The 23,614-nt window shown below is 43.8% G+C and overlaps 1 gene segment (V, D, J or C); it reads right to left on the reverse strand.

Moving 5' to 3' along the window:
• Window positions 1-23,614, reverse strand: part of LOC120240454 — a 499,568-nt gene that overhangs the window by 34,528 nt on the left and 441,426 nt on the right. The window contains 1 exon segment of the C gene segment in view: window positions 121-174. Coding sequence covers window positions 121-174 — 54 coding nt within the window.

Below are 23,614 nucleotides of genomic sequence, written 5' to 3' on the forward strand. Positions count from 1 at the left end.
ATGTGTTGTTGGTGTCTCTCTCCCACCCTCAACCTCAGGCCCATTAAGTTATATGTATGTACAGTATACATCTATAGATTAATAGATCAGTTGAAATAGTATTTGATTGTGGCAGCCTACCAGGTACAACAGTCAACTGGGTCCCGGATCCAAAGGTCAGTTGCCAGCCTGAACCTGAAGAAACACTGTGATATGCCCAACAACAAAAACCAGATCAAACAGGCCAGGGTGGCGGAGCAGAGTAAAGAGTTAGCAATTCCTTTGTGGGTTAGGCCTCACATCATTGCCAGACTGATGTACAGTCGCCATATTGCTTATCAACAAATCATAAACCTGTCTTTACAATTCTGTTTTATTTTACGGAATCTTTGCTTTCCACTGCCTACTACAGAGTTCTAAGTATCAAACATATGCTTTCAACATATATATAGAGTGAGTGCTCTCTGATTTCAGATGTTAAACCAGGGTTCACATCTCTTCATCTAAGAAGACTCACAATGGGGCACCTGGGTGGCTTAGTCGGTTAAGCGTCAGACTTTCGCTTAGGTCATGATCTCGCGGTTCATGGGTTCGAGCCCCGTGTTGGGCTCTGTGCTGACTGCCAGCTCAGAGCCTGGAGCCTATTTCAGAGTCTGTATCTCCCTCTCTCTCTGACCCTCCCCTGCTCACGCTGTCTCTCTCGCTCCTAGAAATAAATAAAAAAATATTAAAAAAAAAAAAAAGAAGAAGAAGACTGACAAAGCCCAAGACAGAGACTCTTTCTCCTCCACTCTGGGCATCACTGAGTTGTACAACTAGGGAACTGCCCAAATCCTTATGTCCTCCTTAGACCGAGTCTGCAGGATCTAAACGAGGTATAGGGCTGCCATTATCTGGTAAATTTGGCTGCTAGTTTGATATTGCTAAAATAATTTTACAGTGATTAAATTATCAGGGGAAATTTCTAGTTTTCCACTTTACTTTTGGGTCATTTCTTTTCTCCTGACTAAAGTGGTACCTATATTGATTTAGCTGCCAAAAGACTTCAAAAATGGGACAAAAATAAATTTTAATATTTTCTAAAGTAGTGAGGATGGCACGGAAGGGTCATGCCCAGGAGGGATCAGAATACAGATTGTCATATTTGAGGGAACAAATGAGATCCACCTACAGAAGGTAAGTTCCCTAAGGGCAATATCACATTGAGTTTGTTCCCTAACGGGTCCCTGGTCTGAGCATCAAGCCTGGCAGAGAGTAGATGAACAAGATTATTTGTCAGATGAGTCCTGTGGACTCCTCAAACATCAGGCCAGGAAAATCAATGGTTGAGACAAGCTTAGAAAACTGGAGATCTAAGTTTTAGTTCCAGCTCAGGCACAGATAGGCTGTAAGATCATCATAGATTACCTGGTAAATTAGCTGGTAAATGAAGCTCTAAGACCATGATCAGTCTCTTCCCCAGGACTTAGTTCCATCATAAATGGAGACAGTCAAAAGGGATGATTTTTAAGGGTTCTCTCTGCTTCATGAGGCTATATTATACAAATTTTTGGCCTAAAGTTTCAGAAACAGGAGCATCCCACAGTACTTATGAGAACACTTTTTTTTTTTTTTAAGTGATTTTCAGGGGCGCTTGGGTGGCTCAGTTGGTTAAGCATCTGACTCTTAATTTCAGCTCAGGTCATGATCTCACAGTTCGAGGAGCTCCGAGTCAGTTTCTGCACTGACAGCATGGAGCCTGCTTGGGATTCTCTCTCTTCCTCTCACTCTGCCCCTGCCCTGTTCTTGCTCTTGCTTTCTCAAAATAAATAAATAAACACTAAAAAAAAAACAACACATGATTTTCAGACTCTGGGAGAGGCTAATGGCAGTTATTTTGGTCAGTGATCATTACTTGCAAGGTTCCTTCTATATATGGACATAATCTCAGCCAAAAAGAATGGTGCCTTAGGAATGCTTGTTAAGGAATTAGAAGTCTTGTCACTGACGACTGTACAAATCCAGGGCTACAGAGCCCAGCCAGTACCCCAAGAATCAGTCACACCCCTTTACTCACACCACATATATTCTGGGAGCAATACCCAGGACTCCCCTACATGCCCATTTCACACCAAGACATTAGATCCTAGCCAGGGGGACTTTTGTCCTCCTTCTATTTGATGCTCATTCACCCTTTCTAAACATTCTTCATATAATATATAATTGGGGCCAAATCAGCTCTTAATCCACAGACATTGCTTAATCCAGGGGTCCACTTTTATACTTACTGGGCTTCACAGATAACTCAGTGCCTTGTCCAAAGATAAGCTTTCCTCCCTGGTTATAATTCACACTGTGTTACATATCCTGTCAAAAACACATCCAATCTTCCTGAACACATTTCTAATCCTCTCCCCACAAATCCACAGCAGATCTCTTCTCACACCTTAGCATGAATTGTGGCTATACTTATTGTAACTTTTTTTCGTATAAGGGGAATAAAGTACTTACACAAGGGACTGATAGAGAATAATGAGAATTCCTATTTATCTGAAAGTGTTTCTATCTAAACTGATTTCTCGTTTTTGCTTAATGGCTCTGGGTATTGCTGCTCAGGGAAATGGCTTCCTTTCAAACATATTTTTGGGGTCTCAGCTAGAAACACTTGGTACACAGGGGTTAAAAAATTAAGGGCAGGTGAGACTCGGGGGAATCAGGCCTACCCGCAGTGACCACAGCCTGGGTCCCTGCTCCAAAATTCAATTTCCACCAGCCATCAGTTGTCACACTAGTGACAAACACTTCTACAAAATGGCTTCCCCAGAGAAGACAGCTGGTAAATGAAGACAAACTGCTCATGGGGAAACAATCTTGCTACAAAATGAGGCAACTGCATGATATGAGATATAAGCTTTTCCCTCCCTCCTTTTCTAATTTCTCTTCCTTCAAGACACCAAGGATGATGTGTGCCAAGAACTGTACTTCCCAGGCAGCGAGGCCAGAGAGCGGCGTCTCTGGGGTTAACGAAGCCTGGGCCCTCGCTCTAGACTCTTTAGTGACCAAACCCACCATGCCTAGGAGTTTACCTAATGACAAACCCAGTCCTCAGTACCACTGGAGTTCAGGTGACAGCTCACCACCACTGCTACCCTCGCCTTTAAATTATCTGGTGCTTTGAATTCATGAATCTCCTGGAAAAGCAGTTTGAGGATGTCTGAGCTCAGAGCCTCCTAGAACTATTGTCCATCACTGGCATTTACAAGCCTCAGATTTTAAGTTTACAAAATAGGGATAACTCTACTGAAATCTCTGGGGAAGACTTACCATCAGATGGTGTTATCTACTGGAAGTTTGAGAGAAGGGGCAGACCCTGGATTCCTGGTGAGGTCCTGGTGGGTTTGTTCCCCTCTACCCCTCCCAGAGCTCCTTCAAGGATGAGAGGATGAGGAAGATGACCAGCCACTGAGCCTTGGTCTGGTCGAACCCTTTTGTATTCTTGTGACTCAAGGAGGCCCCCATAGAGAAGAGAGCAGGTCTTCCCTTTGGAGATAATAGTATTCAGTGCACAATTCAAATGATATGCCACTTACTTGGCTCGACAAGCAGCCTTGTCCCCTTCCCAAAGATAAAGGAGAAGCCTTGTCCTTGTACACAGTAATTAGCTCAGCATCAAAAACCTGCCAACTCAGCGTTCCCCCACATCGAGCCCTCCTGAGGAGGGAAGCTTCCAGTACATTTGCTCTGGTGTCATTCACACACACCTGTGATCTTCCTCCCTGAATAAGTGATCCCTTCCCCTCATTACCCCTTTCTACCTCCCTCTGCATCCCTGCGCCTGAGGTCAAGATGTACCCTCAGGCTCATTCCACCTCATCTCCCCCCCCCCCCCCAACTGTACTTACTGGGCAGCACAGACAAGCTGGTTCCCTGACCGAAGATCAAACCCTGGCCATAGTTATTCCCACAGTGCCTCTGGGCTCTGCAAAAACCCCCTAGAGCTCCCCTGACTTCATCTCAACAGTGTAATCGACCCAGGACCCAGAACCTGTGTTTCTAGCTTTAGGATGAAAAAGCCAGCCTGTTTTGTCCTGTCCAGTCCCAAGGACAAAGGGGGTTTGGGATGCGCCGAGCAAAGGTTCCAAAACTTAACCCAACAACCTTGGTGTCCTGAAGGGTGCAGCTCTGCATTAATGAGCCAGAGTTTTTTCCCCCTGGAGAGAGACTCCAGGATCTGGAAAGAGGCTTAAAGAGATTCTCTCATTTCTCCTCCTGCCTCAAGGCAGAGCTGTGCTTCAGTCACCCCTGATAGGAGGGTGTCTATCTCCTTTCAGAAACTCTCTAGAGTAAGTGCCCTGGCAACTACTCCTGACAGCTCATCTTCACTGTTCAAAAACCTATTAGGAAGGTTTTACCACTAACCTTGCTCCCTTCTTCTTGCAGTCTTAGCTGCATCCTGTGGGCTGCATCCTGGTGGGGCTGGAGAACACAGCCCCTCCAGCTCCTGCTCAGGGCACTGTTCCCAGACTGAGATATGGGAGGCAACGCCACTTGCCCCTTAACCTCTTTTCTTCCAGATGCACTGCCCCAGTTTGCCTCCACAGACTTCACTGATCCTTCATCTCTGGGTCTGAGAGTTTCATTTAGGGGCTATTTTCAGGTGCCATATTTCACCATGAGCTTCACTACCCAGAGGAGCAGGACAGTTTGGGAGGCAAGTTGCTCTTTCCTGTGAGGCTTCCAGCCTCCTCTGTCCCTGTCCCTCCACAGGGGAAGCCTGTGTCTTGGGGCACTCTGGAGGTAGTCACACTGGGGTCAGCGTGGTGGGAGGTGGTGTAAGGTTTCCGCTACTGTGAGTGTGTCCCTGTGAGTAGCCTCAGGAGCTCCCACCATGCAGCTCTTTGCGGAAACCTCTCCCCTGCCTCTGACACTTGGATGATTCTGTATTTAAATGATCCAGGATTCTTTCTATTTCCACTTAGATACTTTCAAATCCCAGGTGAAGAATTTCATAGAACAGGCTAACATTCTCCACCCTCCCCCCCCCACCCAATGCCAGCTCTTCTGCTGATGCATGACAGAGTCTTGACAGAAGAGCCCGAGGGGCGAAACAAAAGTTCCACTGTGTGTTGGGGATGATGTTTATCATTATTATTAATAGCTAGGGCTTAATGAGCTCCTTTTATGTTTTGGGCACCATGCTAAATACTTTAGCTGTATTATTTTATCTGATCCTTACAGTAATTCAGCAAGGTAGGTATTTTTTTAATCCTCATTTTATGGATGGGGAAATTGAGGGTCAGAGAGGTTAGGTAATTTCCCCAAGGTCATACAGCTGTGCAAAGGTGTGGAGCCAGGGCTTGAATTTAGGTTTTTCTATCTCTAAAGCTCATGATATGTCGCCTAATCCATAAACACTTGGGTTTGAATGTCCCAAGGGAACAATGGCATCTCAGGGATGCTACAGAAAATGACTCAGTACTGAGTCTCATGTTCTACAGAAATTTTGTTCCCGGATGAGATGCCCAAAGTTCTAATGGTTCTTTTTAGGGATTTAAATTGTAGTGGCGAGTAGGGGTGGTCAAAATTAGGTTTGAAAATGTACTTTCTGACAACAAGGATTGCTAAATTTCCAAACTGATTACAGAGAGGCACTGAGGAATTTCCTGCCCTAGACCTCACTGGAGGGCCAGGGAGCAATAGGGAAGCCTGGTTAGGGGTTGGTGTGGCATTGGGTCCCTCTGGAAGTCCTTCCTGACATTCTCATTGACTCAATGATTGTTTATATCTCTATTTCTTTGAAAATGTTGTATATGATCCTGAGAACCGCTCACCATGAGCCACAGTAACAGATTGTGTGTGCATGCATGTGTGTGCATGTGTGTGTGAGCGCGCGCACATCTCATTTTAAAGCAGAGAAGGAAACCAACTCTCTTTGGCCAGGGGAAAGAACATTAATAAAGAGCCCAAGCAGATGCACAGGATTAAAGTATTTTTCAAACTAATGATTTGATTGATTGCCCCTAAAGGCCCAGCCAAAGAAGAATACAACTTACTTGGCTTCACAGTGAGCGTGGTCCCATCCCCAAAGGTTAATTTGCCTGTATTGGTGTTACACAGTGTTCAGTGCTATTGCAATAACCTTGACTGGGGCCTCTAGGAAGACAGGTGGAGGTGGAGGAGGCAAGCAGGAAAACAAAACCTGAAATGACTGCCCATGGCCAAAACAATCTCCTTGTAATTAGGTTAGAACGTGGGATGAATACCAATAACTCGCAACTTCCCAGCCCAATTGTATTTGCCATAATCTTCCTTGAAAGAATGGGCCTTGGTGGGAGCACCTCCTGGGAAATTCACTAAAAGTGGCTACTGCTAGTCTCCTGGGATCCGTCTTGTTTGTTATTTCTGCAGGCCCTTTGTCTAACTTTCGTCCAGTTCCTGCCTTTTTCCTCCCTACTTTCCCTGGACCTTCCTTCTCATGGAGGGTCACATGCTTTCTCAGGGAGAGACTCTGTGGATAGTAAAAGCCAAAGCACAATGCGTAGGGAATATATTGCATTAATAACCTTGTTTTTCGGCTGGTATCACGAACCACCAACACAAACCAAGCAAAGAAAACACCACCTGTGTTTTGACAGCTTCTATGTGACAGAAGACAGGCTTCTTGGGAAGAATAATTAGCCAGAAAGAAGAACTTACTTGGTGTGACCACGAGCTTGGTGCCCTTGCCGAATGTGAGTTGGTAACTCCCAACCCCAGAGTATGCCCAGCGTTTCCTTTCTTTGCAAAATCCCTGCAGATGCTGAGAAAATCAAACCACTCACAGCACAGGAGCTGTGCTGACAGAAGTTCAGACTGTCACAGTAACCAGATGACAGGCAGAAGAGCTGTGACAGAGGCTGGCCATGGGGTGGACCATCCCTCGAGAGTCCTAGAGACCTGGCTGGCTTTCAGAGGGCATCCAGTCCATCCTCCCATCTTCGGCCAAGGTGTTCTCTGACCAAAGACCTATCTCGTCTTTAAGAGCTCTGAGAAGGTGGCTCTCCTTTGCCAACAGCCTTTGCATTCTTGAAAGAAACTGTGCCTTATCTAAATGAAATCTGCAAACTGCAGCCTGAGTTCTTTGTGTCTCTAGCCTCCCTCCTTGAAGGAAATTTCACATCAACAACTACAAACAGAAACGCATCATAACATACCATGCCAGTCCTGGTGGTAGTTTCTAGGGAAAAAACTGATAATGAAGAAAGTGGGTCAAGGTGAATATTGGCTTTATCTGTAATTTGAATTATTTTTACCATGAGACATCTTCATGTATTACTTAGACAAATTTAAAATTAATAACAACATTACATATTTTAAATGGCTCTTGGATTTCACACAAGCCTTCCTATGTGCCTCAGGCCAAGGAGTCTCCAAAGACTTAAGATTTTGGTCTCCTGGGATCAGAGGAGGGAGCTGGGCCAGGATGTGTGGTCAGAGCAAGCTAGAGGCACTGAGGCTGGGCTGGGCTACATGCCCTTGACTGTCTGGTGGGCTTTTCAATCATGCCATTTTAACCTGTTTAACTTTGTACTCCGAACTCTCTTCCCAGCTCTTAATAGACCTCTGGGGACAAAAGCATTCCTGGGAACACTGAAAGATCATTAAGGGAAGAGGCCAGGCAGATCAAAATTAGGGATAACTAGGGAAACTTACTTGCAATCACAGAAAGTCTTGTGCCCTTTCCAAAGATAAGCCTGTTTCCTGAATCCCCACAGCAATTGCCTCCCTAACAAAAACTCTGAATGTCTGGCCTGAGTTTTTCGGGTTGTTTTCTCTTGGTAATCTTTTCCCAGATAAAAATCTTCCCACTTAACAATAGTTTTTGTTTTCCCTTAGCATGTCTTTGCCTCCTTCTCCCCAATCCTCTACAAAATGTGGTGTAATTAAGATGCCTCTGGCTTTGACTGTCTACTCTGCCTGCAAGAGCTTCTGTACATGGAGCTGTGGCCCAAGAATGCATTTCTGAACCCCCTGCAAACTTCCAGCTTATTGTGAGTCTGTGAAAAATGTTCTAAGGGAAACTCCTGCTTCTGGCCTCATAATGAACTCTTTGCTGTGCTAGAAATAAAAAGGAGTGGCTAATTTTCCTACATGAAGGAAAGGATTTGGAAAATGGCACACAGCGAGAAGGCTCAACACAAGATGTTGCTCTTGGCTGACACACCATCTTTGTTGCCTCTGGCATTTAAATAGGTCTTTACAAAGTTATCTCCCACCCATCCCTGGAACAGGGGAAGTGAGAAGGCATGGGGCATCAGAGCCAGGAATCTTAGCGGAGGCCAAACCGGAAAAAGTGGGTGTTTTGTGAAGAAGTGGAAGGAGAGGGTCATAGGTAGGCTGTGGTTACTTCCAGAACCACTTAGGTTGGAGCCAGAAATCACACTGGGTTTAACAATGTGTTCAAACAAAGTCCGCTGGGGACAAGCCTGGGGGAGACCTGAAGACAGACTCTGGGCAAAGTTTCACAATTTTGTACTCTTGATCATATATAAACAATGAAAAAGATAATTGATAGGTAAGCAGAAAAACACTGACAGCAACTTTCCCAGCTCTAGAGGGGAAAGAATTGGTATTTGGCTGAGCTGTGGAAGGACCAAGGACTGGGTCTATGTGAGAGCAGAAGGGCCCAGGACCTAGACGCTCCCTACATGTCTTAGAGCCTGGGAAACTTTTCGTGCCTGACACCAAAACCACTTTGAACTCTGTGGGAGTTAATATCAGAAAGTTACAAGAGCAGCACTTACTGAGGAGAACATGAAGTTGAGTTCCCTTTCCAAAGGTGACTTTTTCAGAATTTTGTTCACACTGTGATTGGGGCCATAACAAAAACTCTTGGTGACTCTTTTCAGTAAAGCTACACATCCCTTAGTGGATATTTCATCTTCCTGGGACTTAATAGATCCCCACACTGTCTCCTCTTACTGTAATAAACAGGCCTCATTATCTCTTCAGCCATCTTTCTCTGGGTCTCCTGGTCATTTTGCCTGAATTTTGTGCTGCTCATTGCAAATGCACAGAGAGGAAATTGGATGACCTCATTTAACACTGAGGGCAAATTATAAAAGCAACCAATTCGGCGAACTCCTTTGCAATATCAAACACAGTTCTATTGTGGCAGTCAAAAAATGGCTAGGCAACAGCCATGGGACTAGAAATTGGCCCTTCAGAGCCCAAAGAAAGATGGGGGCATGTAGGGGCCATGTCAGCCACACATCTGATGTTCCACCTGAGGATAGACCTGCATTACAGAGCCCTTAGCTCACCCTTGGCTCTGTTAGAGTGGCCATATCACCAAACCCTATCACCAAACCCTGAAGACATCTTACCTGAGGCCAAGCACATGTTTACTTCACTCACTAGAGCCCTGAGCCAGCCGGGAGTAATGAGGATCATTCATTTTGGCCCACAGGGATTCTAGTCTTTGGGGAAATGTTCTCCTTTCACAGTCCATGGATACAGTCTCTCACCACTAAGACATGGACACCTGGTGCTATTACCACCAGCCCTGATGGGGTCCTTGTTTGACTCATAAAGAACCAAGCCCCATCATCTCCTCCTCATTGTCTACCTGACCCCTAAATGCTGTTTATTGCAGTCATTTAAAAAGATTAACATGGGGGGCGCCTGGGTGGCTTAGTTGGTTGAGCGTCCGACTTTCACTTAGGTCATGATCTCGCGGTTCGTGGGTTCGAGCCCCGCGTCGGGCTCTGTGCTGACTGCCAGCTCAGAGCCTGGAGCCTGTTTCAGATTCTGTGTCTCCCTCTCTTTCTGACCCTCCCCTGCTCACGCTGTCTTTCTCACTCTCTCTCCTAGAAATAAATAAAACATAAAAAACAAAACAAAACAAAACATCCTTTCTGTGAAGGTAGATAATCCATTAAAAAAAAAAGATTAACATGGGTTGGTCATGTTTACTAGATTTAAACAAACTTATGGAGCAATCTAGCTTGTTTCCTGGTCTTTTGGCATTTCCCACAGCTAAACCATTCAAAAATAGGCTATCCTATGTTAAGGCTCCTTGTGTTGGCCATTTCGTTGTTTCAGTTGTAACCCAGTCAGTCAACTTGACAACACATGCCTCTTAATTATGAACTTCTTGACTGACATTTGGATGGGCCCTATTGTCTCCAAAATGGTGCTGTGGAGGAACTAACACCTCAGGTGAACCCTCAGGAATGCCAGCCTCCTGAATTCCTTATTTCCATCCTCCCCAGTGGATATGTTTAAAAGTTTTTACTCCCTACAGAGGAACTGATCGTTAAACAAAAACCTTGCCGTCACACCTGCCATTTTATTTTACTCTGAATTTCCTTTCAGGTGTTTATAAAACCATCTGGGATCGTCAATTTGTCTCTGAATTGTTTTAATCCCCCATTGCATTTGAATAGTAGAGCTATGTTTTTAGTGAAGTTTGACATGTATGGGACTAGATGTGGACATTTGTCAAAACAGGGAAATATGTGGGTTTTGTATTGGATCTATTAGAATAAATACGTATGCAGGTATGAGAGACAAAGAAGGTACCTTATACATATTAGTAGCATTTAAAATGAGATGGATTCTCATTTTTAATAGAACGAAAGACAAGTTTGGTGGGCAAGATCACAGCAAACACACAAATCATTGCAGAACGTAGTTTAAGAGCTACTGTGGCTGTAAATAACTCATGGCCCCAATTTCTTTTCAGAAGGAGGAGAGCTAAGCTACCACATTAAAGGCAATTTGGGGAGGTCCCATTTTGCATCTATTTGTCATTATTGCTCTATTCTCAACAATCATGAATGTTTTATGCATTTGCAAAAGTCATATTTCAAAAGGTACATTTCTCTACATATTAAATTAAATCTTCACTAACTTCACAGGATTTATTTGTTTGGTCAAATATAAATAGAACATGGCCACTTACTGGGCTTTACCACCAGCTGGGTTCCGGCTCCAAAGAAAAAGTCTGTCGTTTTTCCCACAGCATTTTCTCCCTTTGCTGAAACCCCTAGTAAAACCCCACCAGACACGTGGTGTGGTGGTGAGGAAGCAGTCGTACTCCCTGGTTTTTTTTTTTTTTTTTCTTTCCTATGTCTCTGGAAATTGGTCTTTTAGGATAGGAAGAAAAAAATTGGTTGTGCTACATAAAGCAAAACATTTTTATTTTAAAAGACCAAATATATGAGCTTTTCAGGACTTTTTGCATTTCTAGGCTTACCTCTGCCAAAGTGGAATCAAATAATTTGTCAACTCTTGCTCTCATTTGTGTGAGCTTAGCCTTAGACACACAGGTCTGAAGGGATGATGCAATCCTATTCCACAGGGATGTTTCCCAGCACCAGAACCATCTAAACTCACATCCAGACTCCCCCCAACTCCACAGTCCTGTCCCCTATTCATTGGTCAAGTTATTTCAAAGCTTTCTTACTGTGTAATAGTGTCTATGTGATAGGCAAAGAAAACATTTCACCAGGAAGGAGTAATAAAAGGTGAACAGTCCTATCATTTCCCAAAGAAGTTCCACCGTGAACTCATGATATTTTAGACAGACAAGGGCAGGGAGTTAGGACACACCATCTCCTGCACTTTTAGTAAGTCCAGTCTTGAAATTAATGGAAGAAGTGAACATTTTTTTTTTATAAGAATAGTTGTATCCTAAAGGCAAGTGTAAGAGCACAAAAGAGCCCCTTTATCACAAGGCTGAGTGTTGGCTGGGTGGTAATAGACATCAGGTATTGAAGAAAAGACATAGGGTGAGCCTCCAAGACAGTGGTACCAGGTCTTGGTTAAAAGTAGAGCTTGAGTGACAGAATTGTAAACTCCAAGAGAGGAGACTTGATCTCCTCTCTGACATGACTGTGACTTGTTGATTCTTCAGATTTGAAGAGAAAGAATTCAAAACTGAATTTTTGACCCCACAGCCTGGGAGCAATAGGTGTCCAGAAGGAACCAAAAGGACTCATTCTAGGGGAAAATGATAGGGGAGCCAAGTGTAGGACAGATAGGGAAGGTGCGACAAGGGTCACAGTTTTAAAACTGAGCTAACCTACTCGAAGCCTCCTCTCTGTCCTCCCCAGCCCTGGGTCAGTTCTGCCCGACTTCTTAGCAATCTCCCCACTGTAGCTCTGTAGTCTCGTTTGGGAGAATAAGACAGAGAAGAGATGGCTGGTAGGAGAAGGTGCTGACACACAATTGTACAAACAGGTTAGCAGAGGCTGTCTCTCTCCAGGTAAAAGTATGACCAAGAACAGAGCAACTTGGAAATCAAGTTCACAGAGCAGACCTGCAACATGTAGATAGGAACGACATTGCCACAGTAGTTTTTCTTCCTAGGATTTATCTGAATCTTCATACTGTTTCCCCTTCTTGGCCATAGCATGGTAGGGAAAGGGATGGCCGTGGGGGTACCAGGATAGCCCCGACCCTCCTTATCACCAGAGTGGCCATTACTGGCCACTTGCCATGGATACAACACCCCACTACTCACGCACTTGGCTTCACAGAAAGCACAGTCCCAGTCCCAAAGGTGAGCTTGTTTCCAGCACCTCCATAATTCACACAGCTCTTCAGAGCCTTACAATAACCCGCAGGAAAGGGCATGGTGGGATGGGGTGGGGATGGGCCTAGTCTTTCCAGGCTAAGCACGTCTCTGTCCCACCAAAACAAAGGCCACTTGCCAGGTATCCCTTCAGCTTCTATATTTCCTTGACCAGCCCCAATACTGCCTTTTAAGTTCCATCCTTATGGGACTCGCACTAAGGCCCAGGACCCAAGGTGACGCACCAGCAAGTGATTGGAAGCTTTGCAGATATCTGCTCCCCACACAAGATAGGAGCTAGAGGCAATGATGTGGGGAAAGCTGCAGACACATTACTTTTCACCCACTGGTCTTTGACTGTGGACCTTTCGCTTTGAATTTGCTCTTCCAGGGGAATGAGGCCAGTTCTATCCTTGGGAAAGAATTCTAACTGTATCAGAGGGAATTAGATACTCCCCAACAACCCAGCTCTGTCCTCATACAGGGCTAGTTAAGTATTATTCATTTTGGAAGCAACTAGACCAAACAAGAGAGCTGGTGGCTTGACATTGCCTCTCACTGGGAGTGAAAACCCCATTTGGGTTGAGTGCATTGTCTCCAGCAAGCTGGATTGTTCTTGAAAATGTAATTTGCATGCTATGCCTCCTATATTATTCAACTCGTGTCTCCTCTCCCTTACAGGCACATCTCTGAGACTTACCTGGCTTTATAATTAGCTTGGTCCCAGAGCCCCAGATCAACTGATAGTTGCTATCCACACAGACACAAAAACCTTAACAAAAACCTTCACTGTCCTTCCGGGGAGCCTATTAGAGATAAATCTCAGATAAAAAGTCCAGAGCAAAGCACATAAAACAATGTAGGAATATTGACTACTGAAGATTATTTGCTCATTTAATTATATTTGATTCCCTTGCCCATTACCGATTCCACACACAGATGGTAAAATTGAATGACTAAACACCCAAAGTCAGTCGAGGTCTCTCTGCATATAAGAGAAGCACAATTCATAAAGTTTTTAGATTGGTGAAGTTGAACTTGCTTTGCCTTCCCCAATATTTTAAATAAAAATGCAAAAGAGAGAAACAGATCATTTGTTTAGAGTCCTAATGCATCTGATTCTCTAGTGTCTTATTTTCACTGCTGATAAGATTCTAGTCAGAACCATGGCATTCACATATAGGTTAAGCTGATTTGGTTTACAGAGTTCTACCTGTGAGACCAGAGTCCCTAGGGACCCCGGCGGGTGGAGGCGCCGAAGACCTGACAGAGCACACTGTTAGGTGGCCTGCAGGACCGTGAGGAGGTACCACAGCAAGTTGGCTATTTATTGGAAAACACCTTTTCAAAATCGCTGCTTGGTTTCCAGCACTTACTTGGAAACACTTGTAATCGGGTTCCAGCCCCAAAGAAGAATTTGCCACTGTTGGCCAACACTGTGATACCGACACCTACAAAAACCCCGAGCCCAGGATGCACCGAGTAGCAACCAACTACAAAATCTTGGAGATACATTTAAAACACAGTGCAGTGAAACAGTCCATTTTTGTCTTGGTTGCACTTCAACCCCCGCACATTCCCATGGCCTGTGCCTATTGTTTTCAGTTCACAAAGGTGACAGCTCGAAATAATTCACCTTAAGAAAACGGGGGATCTCAAGCTCTAATCTCAGTTCTGGTGTTTTTGGTTTGACTTAAATTATTTAACTTGTCTGCGCTTTGGCTTTTCTGTCTGTGAAATATGTCTGATGATGTGTGACCCTGTTTATCTTATTAGAGCATGTTGAGAAGATAAAAGGGCTGGGGGTAGAGCAGTAGGTTTACACCAGAGAAACACGTTTTGAATGATGTGGGGGAAATGAGCTCCTTCAAGCCAAGATATTACTAACATGAATGGGGGAGGGGTATGTTAGTTGAAGTTTATTGTCTAAATCAGTAACAAAAAGCTTTCTTAGTAAAAACTGAAGGAGAATAATAGATCTGTCTCGTGTGTTTTTCCACAAGAAAGTTAGCAAACATGACCACTAAATCTGCCAGAAGGGAGAGGTGTGGAAAAGGTCAGCTGAATTCTGAGGCCTCACTGCCAGGGGGGATAAGAAGAAATGACAACCCCCCCTCCTCCCACCCCAGCCCCTCAGAAGTGAATGAGCATTGATTAGCTTCCCAGGACATGCCATTTCCCTTTGCTGTTGGTGGCGTTAAATGACATCAGTTAAAGTTATTTATAAAACTGAATTTCACCATCTCAATGGTCAAACTGGCAGTGTCGCTAGATCCAGAAACTATATACGCTCAGTACTCCCCTGGGAAATGGGGGATAAAACAGAACCCCTCGATAAGATTTACAGACATAATAGTGCACAGAGAGAAAAAAAAGACACTTACGCGGTGTGACCATCACTTGGGTGCCGGACCCAAAATACAGCACATCCCCAAAACCTGTCATTCCACAGTGGTTGACTCTACTACAAAAAGCCTGCTACAAAAAAGTCTCTTCAGAGACAACGTGTCTCAGGTCCCAAGATGGAGCTACAGTTTCTCAGACAAGAGAGGATTCAGACTCATGTACCGTGAAAACCATGGTGTTCCTTATTCCATGTAGACCTTCCTTCAGGGAGTCTTCCTTGTCCAGGGCCCCCCTGCGTCAGCCTTGATGTAGACATTTGGTAGCCCATGGAGGCTACCTCCACCTCCATGGGGACTCTGCTGGGACCTGCCCTCAGAGAGGATTCCCTCAGGTGCCTGAACCATTGAGGATCACCGAAGGAGCTAAGAAACTTCTTCGAAATACAACTGACAGGCTAAAGAGGCAGGCAGCAGTGTGTGTGGGGCTGGTGCTGGGATGGGCATGGTCTCCAGGAATCAAAGCAGAGAGAAAGGGGGGTGCCTGGGTGGCTCAGTTGGTTAAGCGTCTGACCTCGGCTCAGGTTCATGAGTTCAAGCCCCGTGTCAGGCTCTGTGCTGTCAGCTCAGAGCCTGGAGCCTGCTTCAGATTCTGTGTCTCCCTTTCTCTTTGCTGCTTGCGCTCTGTCTCTCTTTCTCTCAAAAATAAATAAAAAATTAATTAAAATTTTTAAAATAAAAATTAATTAAAAAAAAAAAAAAAGACAAAGCAGAGAGAAAGGAGTTAGAGACGGAAGGGACAGACCTGGAGTGGAAGGGTCTGAAAACCAAAGTAAGAAGGCATAGACACACACCAACAGCTGATGTCAAAATCTGCCATGCCCTGCTCTGTGGGAACACATGAGTTCTGGGGGAAAGAAATGTTCCTGGCTCCGTCAGTTGCCTTGACCTATTTAGTACTGTTCTACCGTCTGTAACCACCTCTCATGTACAGCAGAGAAGACCCACACTACAAACGATCATCTCCCTTTCTTATTTCTGTATCACAGAGCAATCTGACCAAATGTTCTACACGAAGGGGCAGGAACAGCAACCACAAAAAGATACTCAGAATCTGCTTCTCTCCTTCTAATTAGGCTGTCAATCTGTTTAGCGAATAAGTTGTATGAAGTCTCTTAATCTTTTCCAAGGAAAGGAGTCATATAAATGCAAACTAGCAGCAGCAATCAGTCAAATGGCTTGCTGGGTATCTTTCCTTTGTGTGAATGGAAGGAAAACTTTCTGTGTGGAGAGGAGACAGACTGGGAGAGAAACACAACAACATTTGTTTTTATTAGGCTGAATCTATACAGCACAAAGTAAAACAGATCTGGCAATTATTTAGGTAATGTGACAGTCAATTCAGGCAATTTTGAGCACAAAGAAGTTTTCTCAAGGAAGTGCCTAAATATCTGGATCAGCTACTGACATTAATCAAATTAACTGGACAATTGTGCTGTGTAGACACAAACTAATAAATGTGCCCTGAAATCGTTCTTCTGAAAGGGTTACATTTTATAAATTTAACATTAAAACTGGTCCAATATTTATATCCACCGTCTTCATTTTGGCACTGCAATTGACATTTCCCATTTTTTCTTTCAAAACATGTCTTACATTTAGAGCCAGGAAAGTAAGGGTGACCTTCTCCCTGGAGAGTCTTATCAGGTTAACACACGGAAGCTCATTTAGAAATTCATTAGGTGTCTGGGATGTGAGAGCTGGTCATTATAGATTAAGGGCTTTCTCTGAAGTGGTAAAGGACTTACAGGGAATAATGGTGAGTCTTGTTCCAGTCCCAAAGACAAGCGTGTTTGTTCCAGAATAAGCACAATGTTTCTGCCCAGTACAAAAACACTGTACTCTGGTAAATTTCCTTCCTCTTCTTCCTCTATAGAGCTCACCAGGGGTATGCTACACACATTTCGACTCCTATTTCTTGGTAGCCTCTTAAAAATCATCCTATGGAGGGGCGCCTGGGTGGCTCAGTTGGCTAAGACTCTGACTCTCAGTTTCAGCTCAAGTCAAGATCCCCCGGTTTGTGGGATCGAGTCCCGTGTTGGGCTCTGCGCTGACAGCACCGAGCCTGTCTGGGATTCTCTCTCTTTCCCTCTCTCTACCCTTCCCCCACCCATTCTCACTCTCTCTCTCTCAAGATAAATAAATGAACTTTAAAAAAAAACACCCAGCATCCTATGTAAAATTTTGTCTTCCATGGTTCTTGACCAAAAAAATTCCAGGTCACCAACAATTTTTCTTCTTTCCTTCCCTTTCCTCTTTTTTCAAACAACAGCTTGCTGTTTCCATGCTTGAAAGACAGCTTTTTCCCTGAATGACAGTCTTGGAGAATTCTAGTAGCCACAGGGGTGGTTTCTACTCTAGTGTACTATTAGGAAAATCACTCACTTTCTGTGAGCCTCTCACACTGGATGTTTTTATTTCTCCAAGGTCAGCCAAATTTATATTCTCTCAGTCTTAGCCTAGAATTTCCAGACCCAGATCATCTCCAGTCTTTTCCCATTTTTTTTTTTTTTTTTTTTTTTTTTCCAAATGGGTTAGAGAAGACCCTCTTAGCCAGGCTTTACACACATCCTACTAGCTTGTGTAAAAGGAAAATAAAACCTAACAATCAAATTCCTTGGNAGCCTCTCACACTGGATGTTTTTATTTCTCCAAGGTCAGCCAAATTTATATTCTCTCAGTCTTAGCCTAGAATTTCCAGACCCAGATCATCTCCATTTTTTTCCTTTTTTTTTTTTTTTTTTTTTTTTTTTTGCCTCTAGCTGAAACCAAATGGGTTAGAGAAGACCCTCTTAGCCAGGCTTTACACACATCCTACTAGCTTGTGTAAAAGGAAAATAAAACCTAACAATCAAATTCCTTGGTTAGAAATTGAGAAGATGGATAAGATGACCCCAAAAATGAATGTAGTGACCAGTTGTGCCTCAGTCAGGAACATTCAGACCCACCTGGTTTTACTTGTAAACTTGTCCCCTGCCCAAAGATGAGCTTTCCTCTGTTCCCAGAGCCACACTCCACTCCTGTGCTTTACAAAAACTTTAGGATATAATTTTTTCCTTTTCCTTCCCTTCAGCAACCTGATCTAGTAATAATAACTGACATTTGTTGAAGATTTACTATGTGTCAGCCACTAGGCAAAGCCCTTTATAGGTGTTAACTCTTTCAATCTGATAATCCAGTGAGGTAGGTAGTATTATTATCCCCATTTTATAGATGAGAAAAATGAGGCATAAAGAGATTAGGTAACCTGCCCAAGGTCACACATACAGTAAATAGCAGAGTTAGGGTTTGCCCAGGCAGTTTGATTCCAAAATTCATGTTCTTAACCACTATGCTGTTAGCCATTTTTTCTATTTTGGGTTCACCTTTGAAGTGTGTATGCCATTAACGTTGACAAAACATCTCACTGACTCTAATAAATGTACCCTGAACCGGTCCTTCTGAAAAGCTTACATTTCATAAACTGAACATTAAAACTAATTCAGTATTTATGCCCAGTCTCTTCATTTTGGCACCGCAATTGACATTTCCTATTTTTTTTTCTTGCAACGCATGTTTTACATTTAGAGCTGCAAAGGTAAGGTGACCTTCTCCCTGGAGAGTCTTATTAGGTTAACACACAGAAGCTCGTTTAGAAATTCATTAACACCTATATCACAGATGTCTTTCCTGAAGCCCCTTGGCTCCACTGTAAACCCTACTTCTCCCTTAGCTTTGCCAAGCCTGGGACTTCCCTGGGAGCTAGCCCCAGCCAAAGCCACAGCAAACACTCCTGGGAACAAGCATAGCCTGGTTGCACAAAGCACAAATCCAAACATGGTAGGTAGTCTCTAAGATGCTTCTGAAGGTTCCTGGACAGAAGAACTTCTTGGGGGCAGCCAGAATTAGGATGAAACCAATTCCTTTCCTGTTACTTCTAACAAAATCCACTATAAGGTGGTAAGCCAAAGAAGACTGAGAGATGCAGTAATAATATGGCAAATCTGAGTCATTCTGGGTTGTCCATGATGGGGAGGCACTCTCCAAGGAGGTTACAGGGATGGCCCTGAGTCCTGGGAGTTCCCGGCAGTGCTTGACTTATCTTTGGCCTGGAGGGAAACAGTATTTACAATGGCCCATGTGAGGTTGGCACCTTATGCATGGAGGAGGCCATGATACATGAGGCACATTCCCACCTTCTCCAACTGTCAATGCTCCCTAATGGCCCTTTTTTGGAATGGGCCCACCTGTTTGCTCTATAAGAAAACAGTCAAATGCTACAACTGCCTTCCTACCATGCATTTCTGGATCCCTCTCTCTTGTTATTTTGACTGAAGGAGAAGCCAGGGCTCAGCCTGGGTGGAGGGGAATAAAACACTATCAGCGACTGCACGTTTTAAACATTAGGGCTCAAAAGGGAGAGACAGTCTCTGAGATATTTCAAACTGCATCGACAGGTTTGGGAGAGTTAATTTGAAGACTCACTTGGATTTACTGCCAGACTCATCCCCAATCCCCAAATCAGCTTACGCTTCTTGCCAATATTGTTGTTGTTGCCACAGTCATAGAAAGCTGTACAGAAACCGACCAGGCCAATGTGTACCAGGAAATCCCTTTCAATCCCCAAATCCAGGTAGTGTGTTCCCCTAGCTGGGACCCTGGCCAAAGAGGCACTGGAGGGGACTATGTATTATTGTGGTCAATTCATAGCATGGTTGGGATGGAAAGGCTCTTCTTGGATTAAATAGTGCATCCCTCCCCTCTAGATCGAACTACACCCTGACTAGGAAGGAGTGAGGCAATCCTGACAAACCACTGGAGAAGGACTCTCCTGACTCCAATGCTCACCCATCCCTGCACTCAACACAGTCAGGACTTCCTCACCCGATGGTGAAGACAAAAGGCACAAAGAGCCTGTTACTCTCCAATCCATCTGTTCCTGTGTGCAGCCATCACACGTGTGCCCATTTTCACATGTACATATGACATATAGATACACAGTATAATCATTAGGACCCATAATCTGAATTAACATAAAAAATAAAATTGGGTGGAGAAAACAGCCCCCAAATGAAGCTCAGTGCTATGACTTCCTTTAGAAATTAGAGCACTCATTATGGATTCAGCAGAGATACTCACAGGGTTTGACCATTAACCTTGTTCCCCCTCCAAACGTGAGCTTGCTGCCCGCATTATTATTCACACAGTGATCTTCAGCTCAGCAAAAACCTCCTAGAAACTGAACTAAGTTTTCCCTAAAGATCTTCTGGAAGAAGCGATACCATGAGCACAGAGAATATTAAGTAATTGTCACAGTAATAACCTGGCACAGAATCTTAGCACCAGCTTGGATTTCAGGACTATTTCCACGTTGGATAAATGGAGGATATTCTTTCTAAATATTCTAAAGAGGGAGTTTTCCTGCACAAGCCCAGAATGCTGACTGCCAAAATCCTAACATATCCTCTGGTGTTTTAGATAATAATTGTCCAGGGGTTCTAAAGATCATATTCTTCATTTGGACAAAGGAGGAACAGTTCGGGGCCATGGCACCAAGCCAAAGCAATTGGAGATATTGTCATCACCATGGGAGAGACTGAGGCCAGCTGCCAGGGCCCCCCTGGCAGAGGGTGGTGGTCGGCATGTTGGCCCACCCTTCAGGGTGCTGGAGCCAGACACCTGTGACTAACGTCCAGCTTGTGGAACATTAAAGGGGATCCCCACCTTTTCTCATTCCATAGACCTAGACATGGTCACAGGCACTGGCCAGCTCTGAATTCCCTGACTCTAATTCCAGACCTTTTTATTCCCTGCTCAGATGGTCACCAGGACAAGACATTTTCTGTCTTTGTCCTAGTGGACACTTTTCCATTCTTGCTGTCTCTTTTGTCAGGTAACACATGTCAAGGACTAACCTGAAATCTTTCTCTTATAGGTAGCTTCTCCTATTCTGTCTAGGTGAATTTTTTGAATCTCTCTTAATTTTTAAGGTAACTTGAAGGAAAATCTGAAAAGGAAAGTCCATGGACACCACTGCTGAGTGTATAGCATGGTGTCTCGCCTTTTCCTCACCTCTGGCTGCTTGGAGGACCAGGGGCTTAACAAGCAACAATCAGGAATAGACCTTACCAGAGTGGAAACAAGAAACACGCAGGTAATAGGGCATCCCATACATTTCCTTCTTGGATTTAGTCAGTGTTATTCCTCCTCTAGAGAGTATCTTCCCATGGATAGATCCCTCCTTCCCACATCCATTATAGAAGAATTTCCTTCCTTTCTACTTTGCTATTTGCTTGCTGGATCTCTTGCCCACGCCTCTTTACTTTTTAAAAGGGATATAATTTCTCAAACTCTCCCCATGAAGTTAAGCGTAGTGTCACCTGTGCTGGGTGTCCTGACTAAGGCACTATGAAACTCAATTTGTTTCATGTGTGGAAGTCTGTTTACAGTTGTGGGTCCATGATGACCGACTTATGGATCAAAGGTATTGGTTTGGGCATGTGTAGGCATTCAGAGGAAGTAGGTGCCCCATTTGCCTAGAGCAGAGCACTTGTGGAAGGGAACAGCTGGGAATAAATTTAGAGAACCAAAATGGCCCAGGTTTTAGAGTCTTAAGTGACAGGCTAAGAAGTGGACATAATGGTTTCTCAAAATATGAATGCCAAGATGAAATGTTGAGTTGGACAAAGGAGGGAGGCCAAAAGAAGGGTAGGAAAAGTGAAAAGTATGAATTGAGAATACAGTTTTAAAAGAAGAGAATACAGACCAAGGAATTCCTACTGTGTTTAGAGGGGTCTCTCAAGCTTCTTAGCTAATAAATATTTTTCTAAGGATTAATACAATTCTAATGAAAAGGTGGTAAATCCATCATGGTGAGCCTCAGAACTCTCCTTTACCCCTCCTGCCTGGAGTAGAGAGACCCAGAATTGCCACTTCAAGTAGCAATAATTTTTGCTTTGATAGTTTATAATGATTATCTGTCTTATTTTATCTTCTCTTGAGTCTCAAACACCAATAGCTTTAAAAATAAGGTCTTGTCTTGTCTGCAATACTCACTTGGTAAAACTGTCAGCCTGGTGCCTTCTCCAAAGATGTATTTGTAGCTTCCTGAGTCGTCACAGTGTTATGTGGCTCTACATAAACCAACATAAGGTTACCACTTCTTGGAGTAGGTTGCTGTCAATTAGTAGGACATCATATGCACTTCCCATCAGAAGGAGCTGTCCTCATGTTTTTCTAAAAGGAATTTACTTGGGATACTTATCTCAGTTCATACTTAATACCTTCACTGGTTTGATGAGGTCTGAGTTTGTAAAACTTCCTCAATTTCATGCTATGTTTATCTTAAGTGTGTTTATTAAGTCAAGAGGTTAAAATAGCTAAAAGAGGCTCAAAACAAATATCTCAGGATTTGAACATCTAAATGATAGTTGACCCCTTTGAAGTAGTCCCTTTAGGACTCTCAGTGAGAATCAGTTTATGAGCCACACAAACACACCAATATTATTTTATATTCATACCTTGTTTTGGAACCAAAGTAGTACAAGTAACTAGTTCGAGTCCCTCCTTTATTTTATAAGTCATGGCTCTGAAAGGCTTGCGATTATTAAAAAAATGAAATCCACCTTAAAGATAGAGGCATCATGCATGGATGATAGGAAAAGAATATGTCTTAAAAAAAAAAAAGAATGTGCCTTGATCTTTGAGGGCAGATTCAAAAGTGAAAGGGTGCCATGAACAGTGTGTTGGACTAACCTGTGTGCCACTTTAAGTTCAGTGGTTTGACTGGACCACTCATTTAAATGTATCAACTCCATTTGTTGACAAATCAGCCCCATTACATTATTGTCACACCTGCTTCAGGCATGGAGGGTTGTTGACGAGAAATACCACAAAATGTAAAGTGGCAGGCATTGCTACAAAGAGTATGTCTGCATGGAAAGCACCCAGTTTCTGTGACTCTAACAGGAAAGCAAAAAATAACAGCAAAAGCACAACCGAAAGACACTGAACTCTGCAAGGTGTGGGAATGGCCCGTACTTCTTCAATGCTGCTTTCTACAATCCATCTCTATTACCCCATCCCTCACAGCTTCACAGTTTGGATAAACATTCTGCTTTATCACAGATAATCCAGAGGAAGTGGGGAGCTTTTCAAGATACTGGGATTCTCTGCTCCTCCCACTCAACTCAGGTCAACTCAGTCAGGTGATGGGTGATGTTGGTCCTTTCGGTGAAGAGGATGTTGTCCAGAAAGTCATGAGAAGCTTGTAACTCCTGCTGCTCAACTCTCATCCAAGTCCCCAGTCCACTTGCCCGATTTTTCACCTCTACCGGGTGTCATGGGCATAAACTCAACTGAGTCCTTGTCACTTATCTGTTAAGGACATGCTTCCTTGCCTACACAGTCCTGCTTTGGTCACCTCCCTTTCCCCTGGTTTGTTTCTGTCTCTATCACAAAGCTTTTCTTTCTCTTATCTCTGCCTCTTTCCCAAAGCCTCAGCGTGCTACATGGACCTTGGAGAAATACCGCCTGTGGTATTAATACAATTTATCAAACTGCCCATAGACCTGATAACCAAATCTAGCCTCTGGGGAAACATGTATTCATATCTGGCTCACACATCTGACATAGTTAACGCCTGCACACTAAACGAAGCAATTAAATTCAGCTGTGTTTCAACAGGCCCCACTGGGTTTCTTTCCAGAAAGAATAA

The sequence above is a fragment of the Hyaena hyaena genome, unplaced genomic scaffold (genome assembly GCF_003009895.1).
Source record: "Hyaena hyaena isolate Hyena2069 unplaced genomic scaffold, ASM300989v1 scaffold_256, whole genome shotgun sequence".
NCBI lineage: Eukaryota > Metazoa > Chordata > Mammalia > Carnivora > Hyaenidae > Hyaena > Hyaena hyaena.